Source organism: Scheffersomyces xylosifermentans, assembly GCF_036884685.1.
Source record: "Scheffersomyces xylosifermentans strain CBS 12540 chromosome Unknown RJT20scaffold_2, whole genome shotgun sequence".
Taxonomy (NCBI): domain Eukaryota; kingdom Fungi; phylum Ascomycota; class Pichiomycetes; order Serinales; family Debaryomycetaceae; genus Scheffersomyces; species Scheffersomyces xylosifermentans.
In genome coordinates this window covers 160906-179391 of record NW_027042940.1, presented here as the reverse complement: position 1 = coordinate 179391, position 18486 = coordinate 160906, and the positions used below count along the sequence as shown (strand labels likewise).

Sequence of the window (18486 nt, the reverse complement as noted above, 5' to 3'; positions counted from 1 at the left end):
CGATTATTTTTGAACTACCCAAATCCAATCTCACACACCTAAATCCAATACGTCCTCTACCATACAATATAATCATCCTCATCCTCACCCTTCACTCATAATACCTTCCACTCACTCCAAATCATTAACCGGCGCTACCATTCAAATTCACACTCCTGCACACACCACGGTCTGAAAATTTTCAAATTCTCCATAGTTAACAATGAATACGATTAGTTCATTGAATGGTTGTTAGACTTAACGGTTTAGGTGGTTAGATAATTGACTAGACTTCGTAGAAGGTGTTGAATATATAACAGCAACAATGGACTTCCGTGTTAAGTCGATTTTGTCATCGGTTTTGAACGTCTCGAGGCGGTCGCTTCACTATAAGCAACAGGCCAAGAACTATCCAAAGGTCAATGTCAACGAAGTCGAATTGGAAAAGCCTCGCTATGGGTTCAGAAAGGAGAGAAAACCTCTCATTTCCCAAGGAGTGAAGGATACCTTGTTTCCAGCCTCCGAAATCAAGCAAAGATACCAACAAGAAGGAAAGCCTATTCCTATCAAATTCAAATCTAACAGTGACAAGATCGCCAGAAGAAACTATGAGAAGTACCAAGACGAAGTCGTTTTAGGCAAGCCCCACTTCAGAGTGGGTGAGAAAAAGATCTACTTCCCACAGGGACGTATATGTCTTTTGAGACCAAACGCAAAGCATTCTCCATACCAAGCTAAGTTCTTGGTACCAAAAAGTATGAACAAAATGGACTTGAGGGACTACTTGTGGCATGTATATGGATTGAGAGCTTTGAACGTCACTGTCCAGTTGTTACATGCAAAGTTTGTCAGAGGACCATACGATTATGCCCGTTACAGAGGCCCACAATACAAAAAGATGACCATAGATATGGCTGAGCCATTTGTGTGGCCAGAAGTATCACCCGAATTAGTAGAAATGGCCGGGTACCAACGTGAAGAAGAGTCCGAGACCATGATTCAAAAGAACCGTACCGGCTCAGATAAATTAAAGCCAATAGATACTTTCGATGGAATCTACAAGACTCCACAGTTGCCTAACTTGTTCGTTTCTGACAAGGTCAAGAAACAGGCCGAACAGCAGGTCAAGATTCATACTGACAAGGTGGAGTCTAGAGCAGAGAGAGAATTGGTAAGTCAATTCTTGGGTCTTTAGGATTGCGCTTAGACCGTCATACATACACACATTCAACCCATGTACATAATAATACACCACAGAGTAATCTAGAGAAAGTGTAGACATAGATGTGTTCACAGTAGTTTTACTGATATATCCATCTTCTTTGTACTGATTCGCTTATCCATGTACGTTTCATCCTTTTTCTCTGAAAAGTTCCTTATCAAACACTTCATAATCAAAATCTTCATAATCAAAACGTATATATGACGTAAAAAGTGAAACTAAAGCATTAATCACCACGTCCAGTATAAATATTAAACAATAACATCAATAGCAACATATAAGAAATAAAACCAAACAGCACCTAAACCGCAAAGTGCTAATATAACTAAAACCTAAATTCGTGTAAACCTATCCATACATTGGCAACCTAGGTGCAAATTCTCAGAATTGCAGTGAGTTGACTGTATCCAAAAGACCAATCTTTGAGTCATGTACTCTACCAACTAATACATCTAAACCGTGGTATCCGTAGTAATCCAAAATCGTTAACATGTATCATCGTGGGGGCGTCTTACCAAAGCCAGCCTTTCTTCTTCTCAGAAGTTGTTGGCAGTGGGTCTGGAACCAGCTTTTCGGTGCCAGAGACCTTTTTTTGGTTCAAATCGCTTGTAACATTCTTAACAATGTCATCAGTTCCCGTTGAACTCGACTCAGCAGAGATATCTCTATCTTCTTCCTTTCCACCGTAGCCAAACCTGTTCTTAATATTCATCACCATCACATACGAGCTATCCAACATATTAGCATAATCCGCCAGGTCATCGGCAGAATTTGTCCCCGTTAAGTCGATATGACTGTTATCTTTCTCTCTAAACATCGCTGCGGAGCCTAACTTCGAGGCGATTCCGAATAGCGACGGAATGCTGAGCGGCAAATTGATCAAGGTGTCGAAATTGCCCTCTATCCATGGCTGGATGTAGGAGAAGTAGAGCAAACCCGGTCCGGATCTGGTGAAAGCCACCCAATCCTTAGTTGTGTCGAATGTTTTGGAAGTGTCTGCCTGGGCATTGAACAGGGTCACCATTGGCACGATCAACCATACGGAGAAGGCAAGCTTGAACACAGTGTACAATGGAACCAAATACTTCAAGAAAAGCACGCTTTCAACCAATTGGGCAGTGGCCAAGACAACCCAGTAGATGAACCACTTTTGGATGGTGATAAGATGAATCTGAAGAGCAGCTTCATTGGCGGCGTCTGTGTTAACGCCTTCTCTCTTGACAAGGAGAGAAAATGGAACCGTAATACCGCCGACCTTGAAGTTGGAGGCGTCTACGACACTGACGGCACGGGTGTATTCTTCGAAGGCCTTGTAGGAGGCGATGACTGGGTAGACAGTTGAAGTCAAAACGCTGTAGAGATGTTAGTATGTGGTTTGAAATCGATGTAAATAGATGTAAATACATGAAGATATCATAGAAATCCACGTATGTATCGTCTAGATATACAGTATAAATCCGGTGGCACGTACGTAAAGAAGGAAAGAATGCCCATAGTTAGCAACGAGTAAGGGATAACAAACTGTCCGGTTTGTATAAGATAAGAAGGAATCGGGGGTCTCGGATTCCAAGTGGTGGTGATGGCGAAAGACTTGTGATAAACAATGGGTGTATACTTAGAAAATGGAGGGAGAACTAAGAAAAGATGGAGAAGAAGAGACTATTAAAGAAAGATAAATATAGCTGGTGTAAGTTAGTGTGTAGGATATTAGGATATAGTGTGTAGGAGTAATCTAAGGGTATAATAAGAGATAGTAGGTGAAAGAAGACAATAGTGTGTAGTAGGGAAGTGAGTAGAATGAAGAGTATAGTGTGTAGGGAAGAGTGTATTGTGTAGAATGAAGAGTACGAAGAGGTAGTATGTAGAGTGTAGTGTGAAGTATGAAGTATAATGGAGAATGAAGTATAGGAGAATGTAGTAAATAATGTGTTAATGACTGTGGTGTAAGATAAGAAAAAAGGTAGAGATTGGGTGTGGGGTCAGTCAGAGAAAGAAGAGGTATGACGATAGTGAAGGTGAGCTAAGAAGAAGTGTATGTATATGAGTATAATATGATGAATATAAAACGTATAGTAGGTATATTTGTATGTATATATGTATGTATATATGTATATAATATATATTTGAGTATAATATGATATGTGTATGTATATATATAGTATGTATATATAATATATGTATATATGAATACTATGGATAATACGCAATACTAAACAGATTAAATCTATAAAACAAAAAGTGATAAGCTCAACTGAGATTAAAAAGGAGACCAATGAAGCATATATTTTACATAGAAATATGTATATACAGAAGGAAGTAGTTCTTTCCAGGAAACCCTCTGGTTGGAGACATAGATCGACTTTATCAACATGAATATGGATAATGTGATATTAACTACTTACTAAAAAGCTCGGTAATCCTTGTGCTGGTGCTACTGATATCCCATGCTACTCATATCCTCTCTCTATTCCTCTCCTTTGCTACTGCAAAAACTATATTAAGTATACATATGCGACACCAGCTACTTATCTTGCGTCAATTAATATTTATATAATGCAGTAACATTTTGGATTGGATGCTGTAGAAACCACCTATAGGCATCCTAATTTAAAACTACACATATATATACATACACAAGTAAATACACAAGTATTACATACACTGGGACTACCACAAGCGAAACTCTACTGCTCTCCCCAAACTGCTTTCACCACCAACTCACCTTCTCCTCTACCCACAACCTCCCACTCAACCAGAAAGAATGATATGTATGGTCACTGTGAAGGAAAGCAGATAAGGGATCATCTAATTTTGACGTGCAGGAGATAGGAAAGTGGAGCGGGAAACTACGGGCATGACGACGGGGATTTACGTATGGTAGCGTCCAGTCTATAGTTGAAGCCGTTGATGTTGCATTGAGAGAGCTTTTAATGGGGTATACTCCAATCTGGTTGGCCATTTCATGTAACTTTTAGAATTCTAATAAATGCATATATGAGAGGGACGTGAGGAAAGTCTTGAAGTTTAATATAATGAAAAATGGTCATTTTCATTGATATTTTGTGCCCAATTACGAGTCTTCAATCACACTTCTTGATTAAAGAGCTAAAAATCCCAAGCAGTGTGATTGCGAAATCAACACCTCACCAACCACTGCTATTTCTCTGCCAATGTAACCAGCTTCTACATCTCCTCATTTCTTAGGAGCCACCCTTGAACACTCTTCGCATACCTTTGCTACTCTATACTCTATGTGTGTCTCCCTTTGATGCTGTCCAGTGAATCGGAGAGAAGACCACCATTCCGTGCTGTCATCAATTACGAGCCGAGACCTAACCGAGTTTACGAGATGATGTTATTTTTGTTGCTCAGTGCCGACCGGACTCCATCTTTAGCGGTTCCTTTGCTCTTAGAAATCAACAGTCCTTTGTTACCTCTAGTCATTTCGCTCGAGACTCAGCGAAGTCAACTACAACTCAGTGCCTAATGTAACTCATATATTAAAAACTGAAACATAGATATAATAAATAGTAGTAAACAAAGTTCATAATTGATCTAAATCTAATGTCTAAGCTTCAACCGCGAAGCCCTTCTTTTGCAATTGGTCATAGGTCCAGTCCCAGGTTGCCTTAGATCCAGCTACACTTCTAGCTAACTTGGTGGGGGTACCAAAGGCTCCTCCAGTTACTAAGTATTTTCCGGAGTCTTTCTTAGCAGTTAATGTTGTGTCCAAAGCTGCTCTTAAAGAAGCCGTGGCTCCGTCTTCTTCAGAAGTGTTGACCAATGGCTTAACAACTCCAGAAAACAAGCCCACACCGAACATGCTCTTCGAAGGAGTGTAAAGGCCAGTACTCATAATGAATCCAGGATGAACTGAGAGACTCAAAATTTCTGGGTGTCTCTTAGCCAATTCCTGACTAATTTGAATTTGAGCAGCCTTAGCCTTTCCGTATCTAACCCAACTGTATACATAGTTAGGGGCCTTGTTTATTGGATCTTCAGGCTTGAAATCCTTGTACATAAAGTTGTGACCGAAGGAAGAAAGATTGACTACTCTTGGTTCAACTTTGCCCTCTTTCGCAACAGCATCCAATGCTGGTAATAACAAAAGGGTCAATAAAAAGTGACTTACGAAGTTGACTTGATATTGGATTTCGAAGCCGTCTTTCGTCTCTTCAAAAGGAACAGCCATTAACCCAGCATTGTTAATTAAGATATGCAACTTGCTCTCTGATTTGAGAAACTTTTGAGCAGCAGCACTGACAGTAGAGAGGTCCAACAAGTCAATGTACGAGAAATGGAGTTCACCAAAGTGCTGTGCAACTTCCTTATCCTTGGATTCTTTGACTCTCTTCTCTGCTTCGGCTTTAATTTTCTCGATGGCCGAAGTAACCTTGGACTCGGTTCTACCCGCAAGGTAGACTACGTATCCATGTAAATACAAGTGTAAAGCTGTGAACCAGCCGATACCTGAGTGGCCACCAGTCAAATAGACGACTCTACGGTCTTTCGTGGGGTCCAAGTAGGTTGCTGTCTCTGGATTAAAGAATTTTCCTGCCATTGTACAAAGTCTTTTTTATCTACCAGTCTAATTACTATTGGGAATATATTCTCTTGTCCCTCTAGCAGATAAGAGCTCTTAGATCAAAGAAACAAAACGGGATACCTTTGTCGTACGATTGGGATTGTGGTTTTCATTTTCGAGATTTTTCATATGCACGAGATATCAACGGCTACTTCTATCATACTAGTGATGCTTCCATCATAAGTTAAATGCACAACGGCTTAAACCAGAGGTATATGTCAGGAACCGAGTTGCGGCTGGTCAATTGAGGGGAGACAATTATCATAAGACAGTGCCTCAATTTAGTTTCAATTATAGTAAGGCTGTCAGATAACCACTACTACAGGAGTAAAGCTCGCTGAATAGTATTGCACGATGAGCTTAATTATGGTGGTGCCACCTTGAAATGCCAATTGTTTTTCAGAAGTCACACTTCGAATTTCTTCAAAATGTCCAAGTAATTATAAGAGAACCTACGCAAGAAAGGTGTCATAGTGATCTAGAAACTCAAATGTGAAGTATTACCCCGTGATTCAGCGAAGCCTAATCTTTTTCTTCGATGTCCCTTTATGTACGTCAATAGATAGTAAACAAAAAAATTCACAGATCCTCTCCTTTGATAAGAATCACCGGAACAGATCAAAACTATGTACCCTATTGGTCTCTCGAGTAAAGTAACTGCCATCATCGTATCACTCTTCAAAGCCCGTGCCACTTTTCTAAACGATACTCAGCAATTATCATTCAATTCACACATACGCAAACATTACACCACGTTGTATGCCCTTAACGTACGATTCGTTCCAGAAACTTCCAACAACCTACGGCTATACCACACGGGGCTGCTACAACCTAATTCGTAATCACCACCAAGCAACCCGTTGCCAAAACCTATGACTACTTTTGGTTCTCTTCGGATGTATATCTCCTAATGTGGTGAAAGAATCTTACATACATAGAAGGAGTCTCCTGTGTAAAGTTTGCAAATTCCAGTCTTATAGATAACCCCACATAACAGTATATCAGTATATTCAGGAAAGCACATTGGATGGTGTAGGGCTCGGGCCCGGGAAAGGAAGAGATGTAACTCTTTGTAGCCATGTCTAGTCCAGACTATATCGACAAGTCTTGGAGTCATCGTATAGCCGTGGTGTGAGAAAATACGGAATACCTCCCGGGGCATGAGGTATCAACAAACATGGTGAAAAATTAGAGTATTTGAAGGGAACCGGCGGTAAGTCATCTCGGAGTTGAACGGCCAAAAGCTGATACACCCCAGTTGTTGTTATAATTATTCTCCAATATGAAGTATTCAGTGCTGGATATGGGGTGAGTCTAATCGTATTTGTAAAAATAATGCTAACAATAGCATATAGGAGATTGCGGATGGAAAAGTCTAATCTTGCCAAGGTGATAATATTCGGAGAGAACTCGGAGTGGGTTCGGAGTAGCTTCGGAGTGGCAGTTGAGGTATACAAACCACGTTGGAAGCAGATGTTACTGTTGTCGGGACCCCAAGCTTCATAGCCCAGCAGGGTAATCTACGAAATTCCTACATTTTACTCTGAAATAGTGATTAGAGGAAGAGAATGGTCCATGGTGGTCACTTGGGTTTGTTCCCCATCTGAATTTTTTTCAGAACTATGTAAGAAGTATGATGTAAATTACTAATCGAGAACCAATAGCCATTCTCCACTCCATCGCTACATCCGCAGTTGGGGTATTTGGAGTATATATATGGGCACCGTGATATTTCTACATGATTATCTTCCCCATCCTTGAATTCCCCTCTTCACTTATTGCGAAAAAAATACCTGCGATAAAGATCAATGGATATACTTTAACAGGTAAGACCAAGGGTGTGGCCAGATGCAGAAACATGGCAATTGTGGGGAGTAGGCTAATGTTGCGATGACGAACACTGATGAACCATAGGTTACTGTAGCGGCTATCTGGGGTCCCTGGGCATGGATTGAGCCATATGTTGTATTGCTGTAGATGCTTCGTGTTCGTAGCCTGTCCTAACACAACTATGGCAGCAGTCCCATTGAACCAGACTGCCAGGCTTTTGAATCGTGGGGCCACAGCCTACGGCTAATGTGCACTGGGAATGGTTTACGTCACTGGCAGAGACGATTCCAGACAAATGCACTCAAATCTCCTGTATGCCCAGGGATTTTCGTTTTCTATATCGTATACCACAGAGTAGCCCAATGCTCTTTAAACTTTATCTCTCCACTTTTTTGGAGCCACTGTGGTCAAAATATTATTATTCTTTCTTGCATTTGCTACTGTTGCACTCCGGAGTTCATAAGCCAGGATACAGTGAAATTTCACAACTAGCAACGACAATCAACTCCGACGCCGCAGTGAGCGAACTGTTTCCAAATCGTTCCATATAGTTACTGGTGCCCCGGCTTTTGTTCTCCAGATCATGAACCCTCTCCCCACATTTTCTACTTGCTTCCATGGTACTCTTACTCCTATCGCTACTGGTACCTCCGGTTACCTTACTGTTTTGGAAGTCGTGCGCCAAGCCCAACTCTGCTAACCGAATGACAAAAAAATCAAAGCCCAATTTGGCCATAGTTAAGGGGAATGATAGAGGTAAGGATAGGATTAATAATTTTTGCAGATTTGGAAAATTAAGGTTTTTGTCAGTCCGGGTTTGGTTTAATATAAATAGGAAGCAATATCACCTATTTCCATTAAGTGAGCACGACGGATTTTGATTTCTTTGAGTATTATTATCGTTTAAGATTTGAGGATCATTCAATAGCTGTATCTCATTACCATTTATTAATACGGTTTCTTTTCTACTTTTTGCTGCACCGCTGAGAACTAGTATATATATCATTATTACTAATTCTATTAATTTTGCTAATTTTACTAATTTTTCATTGAGTTAAATTCAATTAAGTGACTACTACTAGCAAAGAAGCTAATTCTTTTGTCGCTACAACAAGAATCTACCTAATAATCAAGGTAAATTATCTACAAATCGCTACAACTCATCACTGGCAAACTGGTCTTCCGTCTTTTGAGACAAAATTTCCAGTACCCAAAAGTCAATTAGTCAATTGCATTCATACCTAGCACAATGTCATTAAGAACCTTAGGATTAAACTCGTCCCTCAAGGGCCTCTTCGCCAAGCCAGCAGATTTGGCAAAGTCTGTTCAATCTGTTCTTGACTTCAAGAACAATCCACAAGAATCGTTGGAAAATATCATGACTAGATCGGACCAAGAAATGGGAGGATACTCTACCGTTCATTTCGACATCGATGAGAATGAAAAAGCCGGTCACTTCCATGGCTACTTATCCTTGGACTTGCCAAAAGACAATCCAGAAGTTACCAGATCTGGCTATGCTATGTTCAGAACAAAAGACCAGAAGGAATCATGGTTGTCCGGCAACAGCTACTGGGACTGGTCTAACTACTCATCTTTGGTTTTGAGAGTTAAGGGAGACAGAAGGAAATACTTGGTTAACATACAAACAAACACACCCTTGGTGACCGATTTATTCCAGCACCGTTTGTTCTTAAACCATCCAGGAAACTGGGAAACCGTCGTCATTCCACTCAATGATTTCGTCATGACTAACTGGGGTGTTATCCAGGATGGTAGTGAAATTAACAAGTCTGAGGTGAAGACAATTGGTATCGGTTTGTTGGACAAACAATACGGACCTTACTCTTTGTACGTTGATTGGGTCAAGGTTATGACAGGAGCAGAAGTCGCAAAGGAAACTCAAAAATCAAGATCGGAAAAGTTATCCATTAGCACGCCTCCAAACCTGACAGCTAATGGTGGAATTGATGTAGATGGCCAGGAAATCCCAATCCATGGGGCTGCCATCAACACCGGTAAATTCGAAGACCCAAAGAATACCGTCTTTTAGGTGAATGGTCATAAAATGGACAAAGATCAACATCGAAAATACTAAAAAAAAGATGGAAAAGAGCTAATGATACTCCACTATTCCTCCAAAACCTCACAATTCAGGACTACAGTCGCTGCCTCTGGAGCTACACACTGGTCTTCAAATGAAGATACTGGTTTAACTACAACTAAAAGTCATCAGAACAAACACCATAGTCTCATACTCTTACAGAGACGAGCTGGTTATCGTACGGTTATTGGATTATTCCACTAACTGAGAGTATGCAATATACGTAGAGAGAGTTTATGGATTGAATAGGTACAAAATAGTCAAAAAAAAAGTTATAAAATATACATATAATGACATAGTTGAAAAAGTAGGCATTATGGCTCATAGTCTATGTTAATACAGAGACGTCATCGGCCCCATTTCGGCCCGTAGAAAACTAGAGAATGCAGGTGGATTATGACTAGAGTTTGGCTGTCGGAATGTAAAGCCAAATCACGGCCTTATACGAAGAGGAGATCGAGAATGTGAAAATTATCTACAATTAGACTTTCCAATGACTTTCGATTCGGTTCTCCTCCAACATTTCATCTATTCGTTAAATATGTTTCTCCACCTAATGTGGAGAGACATCACAATGAATAATGGAGAACAATTCAGAGATGACATGTACTCATCGACTTCATGGAAAGCTCCACCTCCATCTCCACATCTGGTTCCTCTCCTAACAGAAATGTTGAATTGTGGAGAACTTTTGGCTTCTACCCCAACTCTTACAGTTAGCTTCCTCTTCTACATTGTGTAAAATATGTGACATAGTCGGTCCTTCTAGAGATAATAATAACCCACGAAAAGGGGAAGGCTAACTTACATATATCTTAGATCATCGTAAACGCTAAATTTCAAAGAGGAGCATTACTTAATCGAGTACCGAAGCCCAAGCCATCGTCTCTAACTATAGAGGTTAACCGGGTTCCCCACACTCGTACTTGGAGTGGGTTTCACACCCAAATATGATACTGTATCACTCTTCAATTCGTTCCCCTCCCTCTGCAGCACTCTTGTTCTTATCGGAGTATTTCATGAAGTTTGTGTCATGATCTGTGATAGCAATGATAAAAGGGGAATTAAAGTCGGGGAAAGAGGTATACCTCTAGGGCTTGTGCCCTGATAAGTTGTTTTAATCACGTGCTGAAGTAGCCATCCTCTAAATTGATCATGTGATATTTTCTCACGATTGATTTTATGATGTATGTACAGTCACCAGGAAGACTTTTCACTTCTCCCTTAGTTAGTATATATTTATCACTAATACTGTTTTTTAGTACTTTTTATTAGTACTATTTCTTTTTCCTCAATCATTATCAAACACACATAATTATCCAAAATGGCAAGAGGCCCGTATGTCTAGTTATCTAATACTTTTGCGAGTACTTGGTATAACACATTAGACAGATTTGGCAAAGTACTACACTGTCTCAGTGTACGGAAACGCTTAGAAAATTACTGGAGAGTTTTATACTCTTGTTATCAGTCACCAGTCATTACTGTTTTTCTCTCTTGAGGAGAACGGTATAAATGGCTTGGAAGGGAGCCTTGTCGTGATAATTTTGTTGGGTATGATGTTGACTTCTAATTCCTCTTTTTATTATGGGATCAGTGCGGAGCGTGTGAACTTCTATTCTTTCAATGTCTATTGAATTAACTTATAGTAGTTGGAAGAATGAGGACGTACGAAAGTACTTTTGAACCAATTCCTTTTGTTTGGGCTAACGTCTGCGCGGGAGGATTTGTCTCACCATTAATATTTGAAGAAGTCTACCATCATATCTTTAACAATTATCATGTCAAAAGCTCAGTTTTCGTAAATCTGTCTTCTCTGTATACTGTAAACTTGTAACCGCTACACGATCAAATCGTACTAACTCGTAATAGAAAGAAGCATTTAAAGAGATTAGCAGCTCCATCCCACTGGATGTTGGACAAATTGTCCGGAACTTACGCTCCAAGACCATCTGCTGGACCTCACAAGTTGAGAGAGTCTTTGCCATTGGTTGTTTTCTTGAGAAACAGACTTAAGTATGCTTTAAACGGCAGAGAAGTCAAGGCTATCTTGATGCAAGAGCATGTTAAGGTTGACGGAAAGGTCAGAACTGACACCACTTTCCCAGCTGGTTTCATGGATGTTATCACTTTGGAGGCTACCAACGAGCACTTCAGATTGATCTACGATGTCAAGGGTAGATTCGCAGTTCACAGAATCACCGCTGAAGAAGCTTCTTACAAATTAGGTAAGGTTAAGAAGGTCCAATTAGGTAAGAGAGGTATTCCATACGTTGTCACCCACGATGGTAGAACTATCAGATACCCCGACCCACTCATCAGAGTTAACGATACTGTCAAGATTGACTTGGCTACCGGTAAGATCACTGATTTCATTAAGTTTGACACTGGTAGATTGGTTATGGTTACTGGTGGTCGTAACTTGGGTAGAGTTGGTGCTATTGTTCACAGAGAAAAGCACGAGGGTGGTTTCGACTTGGTCCATATTAAGGATTCCTTGGACAACACCTTCGTTACCAGATTGTCTAACGTTTTCGTTATTGGTACCGAGGCTGGTAAGCCATACGTTTCTTTGCCAAAGGGTAAGGGTATTAAGTTATCCATCTCTGAGGAGAGAGACAGAAGAAGAGCTCAACAAGGTATTTAAGCTGGTCTTCTTAATTATATAGAATTGGCCGTTTCTACGATTTCACTTCGTTACTTTAACTCAAGTATTGTATAATAGAATTAAACATCATTAAATTGAAGGAGAAATACCAACAAGAATTACCAAATACCTAATAGACAAATTTGAGAAACAATTCGTGGTACCTATGAAGGAGTCGACGCTCCTTAGGAATAAACTGCGAATGGATCTAACTGCCATCTCTGCTGCCATGTTGCTAAATAACCGAAAGGAATTCCTTAACTATGGGCCAGGTTGGGGTGGCTGCAACTGCACTTGTTACACAAAGACTTTTCCGGTGCACATTTCCTGTTATTATGAAATTCGATGTTTATCCGCATACATTAATCTAGGAGTGGTTTGATTCTACTGCAAAATTTTTTATTCTTAAGTATGGAAAGTCTGGGAGTGTGCTTCTACATTCCGGAAGAAAGTTGTGCCATATGGAGTTTCAGGCATGAAATCCGTGTGGTTCTGTAGTCCCGTCCAAAGTTAACAATGGGGAATAAAATTAGCCTTATACTAAATTGACGTCGGTCAGTTCCGTTCGGAAATGGTGTCAATTCCGTGTTTAGGGTGAATTTCTTCGCTGGAATTGTGAAATAGTTATTAGGTAAATGCGATATGTCATAAGTTATAATATAAGAAAAACTGCTAATTTATTTCCGCTATTACTATTTTCGAGGCAATTTCTTTCACTTCTTTGGTAATTCAGGAGAACCAATCAAAACATCTGATTATTGATATTGTGTACTACTATTGCAGCTATTGTATTTGTCGTCATGGGACCGCTTTCTCATTGTTTTTGCAATTAATCTCCAGGGGCATGACCACTGTGAACAGTTGTTTTCCTTGACAAGACTAATCCAATTGTAGAAGGAATTGTGAGCTTCTGTATTCTTCCGTTCAATACCCCAACTATTTTCTATGAGTCTCCTATTATCCATAGAAGCCTGAAATAGTGTGGTTTTCGTCTTTAGCATTCTCTCATAAATGGTAGAGCAAAATCTCCGGACTTCTGGTCTTGCATTTTTCCGAGAACTTATGAGCAGTTAATCCACAGATGGACGCTGTGCATTTCCATAGCAAAACAGCTCACCTTATAATAATAGACATCTAAAAGGCTCCGAGAATGGCAAGCCTACAAGATTCTATTCCTAAACACTATAGACAAATCCTTGATTTGGTTATTTTGCAACCACAGATATGCAAGACTGGTAGCATTTACATTCACCATCCATGGTGAAATGGATGGTTAATGTGCATGGTGCGACTTTGTTTAAATTATTTCAGCAAATTAAGAACTAGAATACATGTTGAAACGGCTTGGCTAGAATAGCAGCTAATGTTAAAGCAAATCTAAGTTATCATCTGGTTGAGAATAAAATGCCGTCCTTCCTAATAAGGTAATCAAGGGTTTGCGCGAGCGGAAAATATTTTTCGAACGGTAATTTCAAAACGGTTCCTATTGACAAGAAATCCACGAAGGAATGGAAGTTCAGGCACAAGGATACAATGGTACCCAAACCGCCTCCGGCGCAACGGGCCTACAGTCACGGAGGATGCCGCGAATGCAAACGGAGGAAAATCAAGTGCCCAGAAGAGAAACCACAATGTTCTAAATGCACTCGGTTGAATAAAAAATGCACATACCCAGCTGAAGGTGAGAAGGTGCTTCGGATATCGCATAGGATTGTAAAACACCCAGTTAACCAAACATCTGCTGAAAAGGATATTAACAAGTATCTCTCAGTTCAATATTATCAGCAGCCGAAGAAAAATTCCATTCTTTCTCATCAACAGGAACCTGTACCGCCATCAAGGACGACCATACCAAATGCACAGCTAATTACAAATACGGTCCCATTGGTATTAGACCCATCGCATAAGGAAGTACCGCCAATTTCTTCTATATCGGAACCTCGTATCCCTACTAACTTTAAACCTTCGATAAGCAATATTCTTAATAAATACGAAAGCAGTCCAAATGCGAAGTCTCCGGTATTACTTGATCAGAGAATAGAGAACCAAGGTCCTCTGCCACTTCAAGAACATGCTGCTTTCCAAGAAAACTTGATATTCAATAATTTTTTCAACGAATATGATGAAAATGACCTCACTACTCTTGCTCATGACTTAAGTAGCATTGTTAACGACATGATGTTTGGTTCAGAAGTCCATAAAGACTCAGATCTGACAATTGGTGACAACATATTCAATATCTCCACCGAAAAATCGTCTCATGGGAAGTCGAGTGCCATTTCTGGCATATCCATACAACGAAATATACCCTTAGAGTATATCAAGGTAAATAAGAGCCATGAGAAATTGTATTTGGAAGAGTTTTACAATGACTTTGCGAACATAATAGTGCCATTTAAGTCATATGATGAAGAATCAAAAGAGTATTTCAATTCGGCTAGAGATATTATTCTCAAGTGTGCATCAACTGAGTCTCTAATGATTGCAGCTGTGCTAGCTCAAGGTGCAAAATCTTGTCACAAGAAGAACAATCTACCTGAAGATGAGCAAGCATATTTCATGTATTTATCTCAATGTTTGAAATTGTTGGAACCAGTATTAAACACGAGCAAAAATAATGATAATTTGGGTTCCAATATTGAGGCGGTCTTATTAACTGTTTTGCTCTTAACTTCAGCCAATGCTTTGAGTACAAAACAACAATGGAGACCACATTTGAGAGGTGCAAAGGATTTGCTATTTAAATTAGCGACCCGAAAGAAAAAGAATTCAAAAATCATTGTGTTCTGCAAGTATTGGTTTATATCTATCGAAATTTTGGCTGCAATAAGTTCCACCCTTGGTGGCACAATAAAAACAGATGCAGATCTTGACTTATTAATAACACCGGGAGATGACTACGAGACTCAGGTTTTGAAAGATTTTGGTCTTATAACCAGTAAGGGGTTTAATATAATAACAGGATATCATAACGATTGTATAATGCATTTCCGTGATATGATCAAAATCCTCAATAAGCTACGAGATAGTCAGTTTGATAATTCATTTAATGAATCGATAGAATGTATGAGGTTATTGTCTGGTTTCTATCGTCAATTGGAACTTCAATTTCTAAATAACAAGGGAGTGCTTACTGAAGACGAGTACGATCGTTCCCTACTAGAGCCCGGTTTACCACTTGAAATAGTACATAACAACAAAGACCAGTTGTTATTTAGTTGGCAAGATGTCTCTCACCAGGCGTACGTTCTCGCTTCAATAATAACAATTCTCACAAAGACTTTATGTGTCAAATATGATTCTGCATTGGTACAGAACTTGACAGGAAAGTTGATCTCGTTCGTTTCCTCCTTAGGTGGATCCTTTGGTGACATTAAGCCATCTTCTAGATTTTTGTTGTTGATGCTACAATGGCCGATGCTTGTGGCGGGGCTAAATTGCATCAACGAAGACCATAGATTCATCCTTTTGAAATTTTTTCGTACTACTGTTCAAATAGGATCAGGAAGTGCCGTGTTTACATTAAGGAAGCTACAGAAATTATGGTATGTACAAGGTGACAGCAATAATTCAGAAGTTGAAGAAGATAAGGACGTCGATACACTTCTATATTAGTATGTACCTATAGTGCTCCTCGGACTGGAAATTCTAATATATGTTATAAATCCTAACCAACTATAGAAGCGTGACCAATACTATCGTAAGCAATGACAATATAAATACAGGAGAGTCCTAGCACAATAAACAATTCCCTCATCTATTGGTAACAAATCGAATAGATATGATATGATACGATATGATTAGCATTAACATTAGATCACCATTCTTTTCATCATTAAAATGCCGAACTTTCCCATTGAGGAAATCATGAATTTTGCGCGAGCGCGATATATTTTACCATTAGATAAGAGTTGTAGGACTAGTTCTAAACTTGAAAGAAAGCAGAGTACGAAGTATAATGGAACCTGAACTTTTGCTGGCGCAAAGGGCATATAGTCACGGAGGATGTCGAGAATGTAAGCGTAGGAAGATCAAATGTCCCGAAGAAAAACCACAATGTTCTAAGTGTATACGTTTGCACAAAATATGCACTTACCCAGCTGAAGGTGAAAAGGTGCAAAGAGTATCAAACCGGATATCCAAACCTAGCAAGATAACTCAAGACGCCGACATAAATGGTTGCTTAACGCTTCAATTCTATAAAAAGTCAACAAGAAATATTACTACCAGAAGCCATCTGGATATCGCTTTAACGCAAAAAACCTGTTTACAAGACAAACAATCGTTAAACTCGATACCGATAGCGTTGGGACCAGAGACTAATAATGTCCAATCGGCTACTCCTATTAGTAGAACTCCTATTTTCAAACCATCAATAAGCAATATCCTTAACGAATACGAGACGGTTCTAAATACAAGTGCTTCAACTTGTCGGCAAAGAGAGAGCCCGAAACTGCTGGCATTCAGAAGTGATGAACTTTTTGAGGACAACGACATTTTCAGTAACTTTTTCAATGAGTATGATGAAAAAGATCTCAATATACTTGCTCATGACTTGAATATGATAGTTAGTGATATGATGGTTGGTTCTAACATAGTCACAAGTAGTACCAAAGTTGTTTCTGAAGAAGGCCCTTTCGATATATCTACCCAAAGCGCGAGTAGCTTTCTTGGAAAGTCAAAGGAAGCACATAACAATGAAGATTCAGTATTTCGTAATATTCCTTTGGAGTACATAAAATTAAACAAAAGTCATGAGAAGTTTTATTTGGAAGAATTCTATAATGATTTTGCCAATATTATACTTCCATTTAATTCGTATGATGAACGTTCAAAAGAATACTTCAACCCAGCCAGGGATATAATACTTAAATGTGCATCAAATGAAGCCTTCATGATTGCAGCAGTATTAGCTCAAGGTGCAAAGTCTTGTTACAAAAAGAACAATCTACCTGAAGATGAGCAAGCATATTTCATGTATTTATCTAAGTGCTTGAAATTGTTGGAACCTGTTTTAAGCAGAAGTAGAGGTAATGATACTTTGAGTTCTAATATTGAATCAGTGTTATTAACTGTATTGATTTTGACTTCCTCGAACGCATCAAGTACTAAACAACAATGGCGACCTCACTTAAGAGGTGCAAAGGATTTACTATTCAAGTTATCAGCACAAAAGAAAAATAAATCAAAAATCATTATCTTCTGCAAGTATTGGTTCATTTCTATCGAAATTCTAGCTGGTGTAAGTTCTAACCTTGGTGGTACCATAAAAATAGATAATGATCTTGACCTATTAATAACACCAGGTAATGAATATGAGATACAAGTAATGAGAGACTTGGGTCTTATTACCAGTAATGGCTTTAATACGATGGCAGGATATCATAACGATTGTATAATCCATTTCCGCGATTTAATTAAACTCCTTAATAAGCTTCGAGATAATAAACTTGAGTATACGTTTGATGATTCAATGAAATCTATGCGCTTGTTGTCAGAATTTTATCGTCAATCGGAGGTGCAATTCATAGACAATAAAGGAGTGTTCTCTGAAAACCACTACAATAGTAGCTCGGCAGGCTCCACAACACAGCTTGAATTTGTTTCGAATAGTAAGGGCAATTTTTATATCAGCTGGCAAGACGTATCTCATCAGGCGTATGTCCTCGCTTCAATAATAACAATTATGACCAAGACTTTGGGTGCAAAGCATGATTCGAGATTGATACAGAACCTTACAACTAAAATAATCTCCTTCATTTCACATTTAGGCGGAGTTCTTAGTATCCTCAAGCCGTCTTCAAAATTTTTGTTAATGGTTCTACAATGGCCAATGCTTGTGGCGGGGATCAACTGCATCAAGGAGGATCACAAATTTGACTTAATGAAATTCTTTCGTGTCAGTCTTCAAATTGGATCAGGGAGCGCTGGTATTACTTTGAGAAGGCTTCAAAGAATATGGGATACAAGAGACACATCAACAGGATACTTAGAAGTTGAGGAAGATAAGGGTATAGATTCTGTTTTGTATTAAATTTATACAAGTTTCTAAGAACATTTCATTGTTAGTGTTTTGAAAGCACTACCTAACCTACTATGGTGTACAGATTTAGACTCCT

At 39.2% G+C, this 18486-nt stretch overlaps 7 protein-coding genes across 7 annotated transcripts; 5 read left to right on the top strand and 2 right to left on the bottom strand. All coding sequences in view use genetic code 12, as the record gives it.

Moving 5' to 3' along the window:
* Nucleotides 1–215: 215 nt before the first annotated feature.
* On the top strand, nt 216–1443 carry MRP20 (mitochondrial 54S ribosomal protein uL23m). Its single transcript, XM_064919350.1, has one exon. It carries the CDS (start codon nt 305–307, stop codon nt 1172–1174), a length of 870 nt encoding a protein of 289 aa, XP_064775591.1. The 5' UTR covers nt 216–304; the 3' UTR covers nt 1175–1443.
* Nucleotides 1444–1712: 269 nt separating this feature from the next.
* RJT20DRAFT_132988 (uncharacterized protein) lies at nt 1713–2695 on the bottom strand (the record flags this gene model as incomplete). Its single annotated transcript, XM_064918185.1, has 2 exons — nt 1713–2553; nt 2673–2695. The coding sequence occupies 2 exons, from the start codon at nt 2693–2695 to the stop codon at nt 1713–1715; spliced, it is 864 nt and encodes a 287-aa protein (XP_064775590.1).
* Nucleotides 2696–4728: 2033 nt separating this feature from the next.
* On the bottom strand, nt 4729–6087 carry RJT20DRAFT_24268 (uncharacterized protein). The gene has a single exon (XM_064919349.1). It carries the CDS (start codon nt 5760–5762, stop codon nt 4770–4772), a length of 993 nt encoding a protein of 330 aa, XP_064775589.1. The 5' UTR covers nt 5763–6087; the 3' UTR covers nt 4729–4769.
* A 2389-nt stretch (nt 6088–8476) lies between these two features.
* Nucleotides 8477–9941, top strand: RJT20DRAFT_24247 (uncharacterized protein). The gene has a single exon (XM_064919348.1). The coding sequence runs from the start codon at nt 8866–8868 to the stop codon at nt 9667–9669; it is 804 nt and encodes a 267-aa protein (XP_064775588.1). The 5' UTR covers nt 8477–8865; the 3' UTR covers nt 9670–9941.
* A 1103-nt stretch (nt 9942–11044) lies between these two features.
* On the top strand, nt 11045–12367 carry RPS42 (40S ribosomal protein eS4; the record flags this gene model as incomplete). The annotated part of the gene is made up of 2 exons (XM_064918713.1): nt 11045–11058; nt 11593–12367. 2 exons carry the CDS (start codon nt 11045–11047, stop codon nt 12365–12367), a joined length of 789 nt encoding a protein of 262 aa, XP_064775587.1.
* Nucleotides 12368–13689: 1322 nt separating this feature from the next.
* Nucleotides 13690–16040, top strand: RJT20DRAFT_125273 (Zn(II)2Cys6 transcription factor). The gene has a single exon (XM_064916445.1). The coding sequence runs from the start codon at nt 13901–13903 to the stop codon at nt 15980–15982; it is 2082 nt and encodes a 693-aa protein (XP_064775586.1). The 5' UTR covers nt 13690–13900; the 3' UTR covers nt 15983–16040.
* RJT20DRAFT_103149 (Zn(II)2Cys6 transcription factor) lies at nt 16041–18482 on the top strand. Its single transcript, XM_064915690.1, has one exon. The coding sequence runs from the start codon at nt 16326–16328 to the stop codon at nt 18399–18401; it is 2076 nt and encodes a 691-aa protein (XP_064775585.1). The 5' UTR covers nt 16041–16325; the 3' UTR covers nt 18402–18482.
* The last annotated feature ends 4 nt before the right edge of the window (nt 18483–18486 follow it).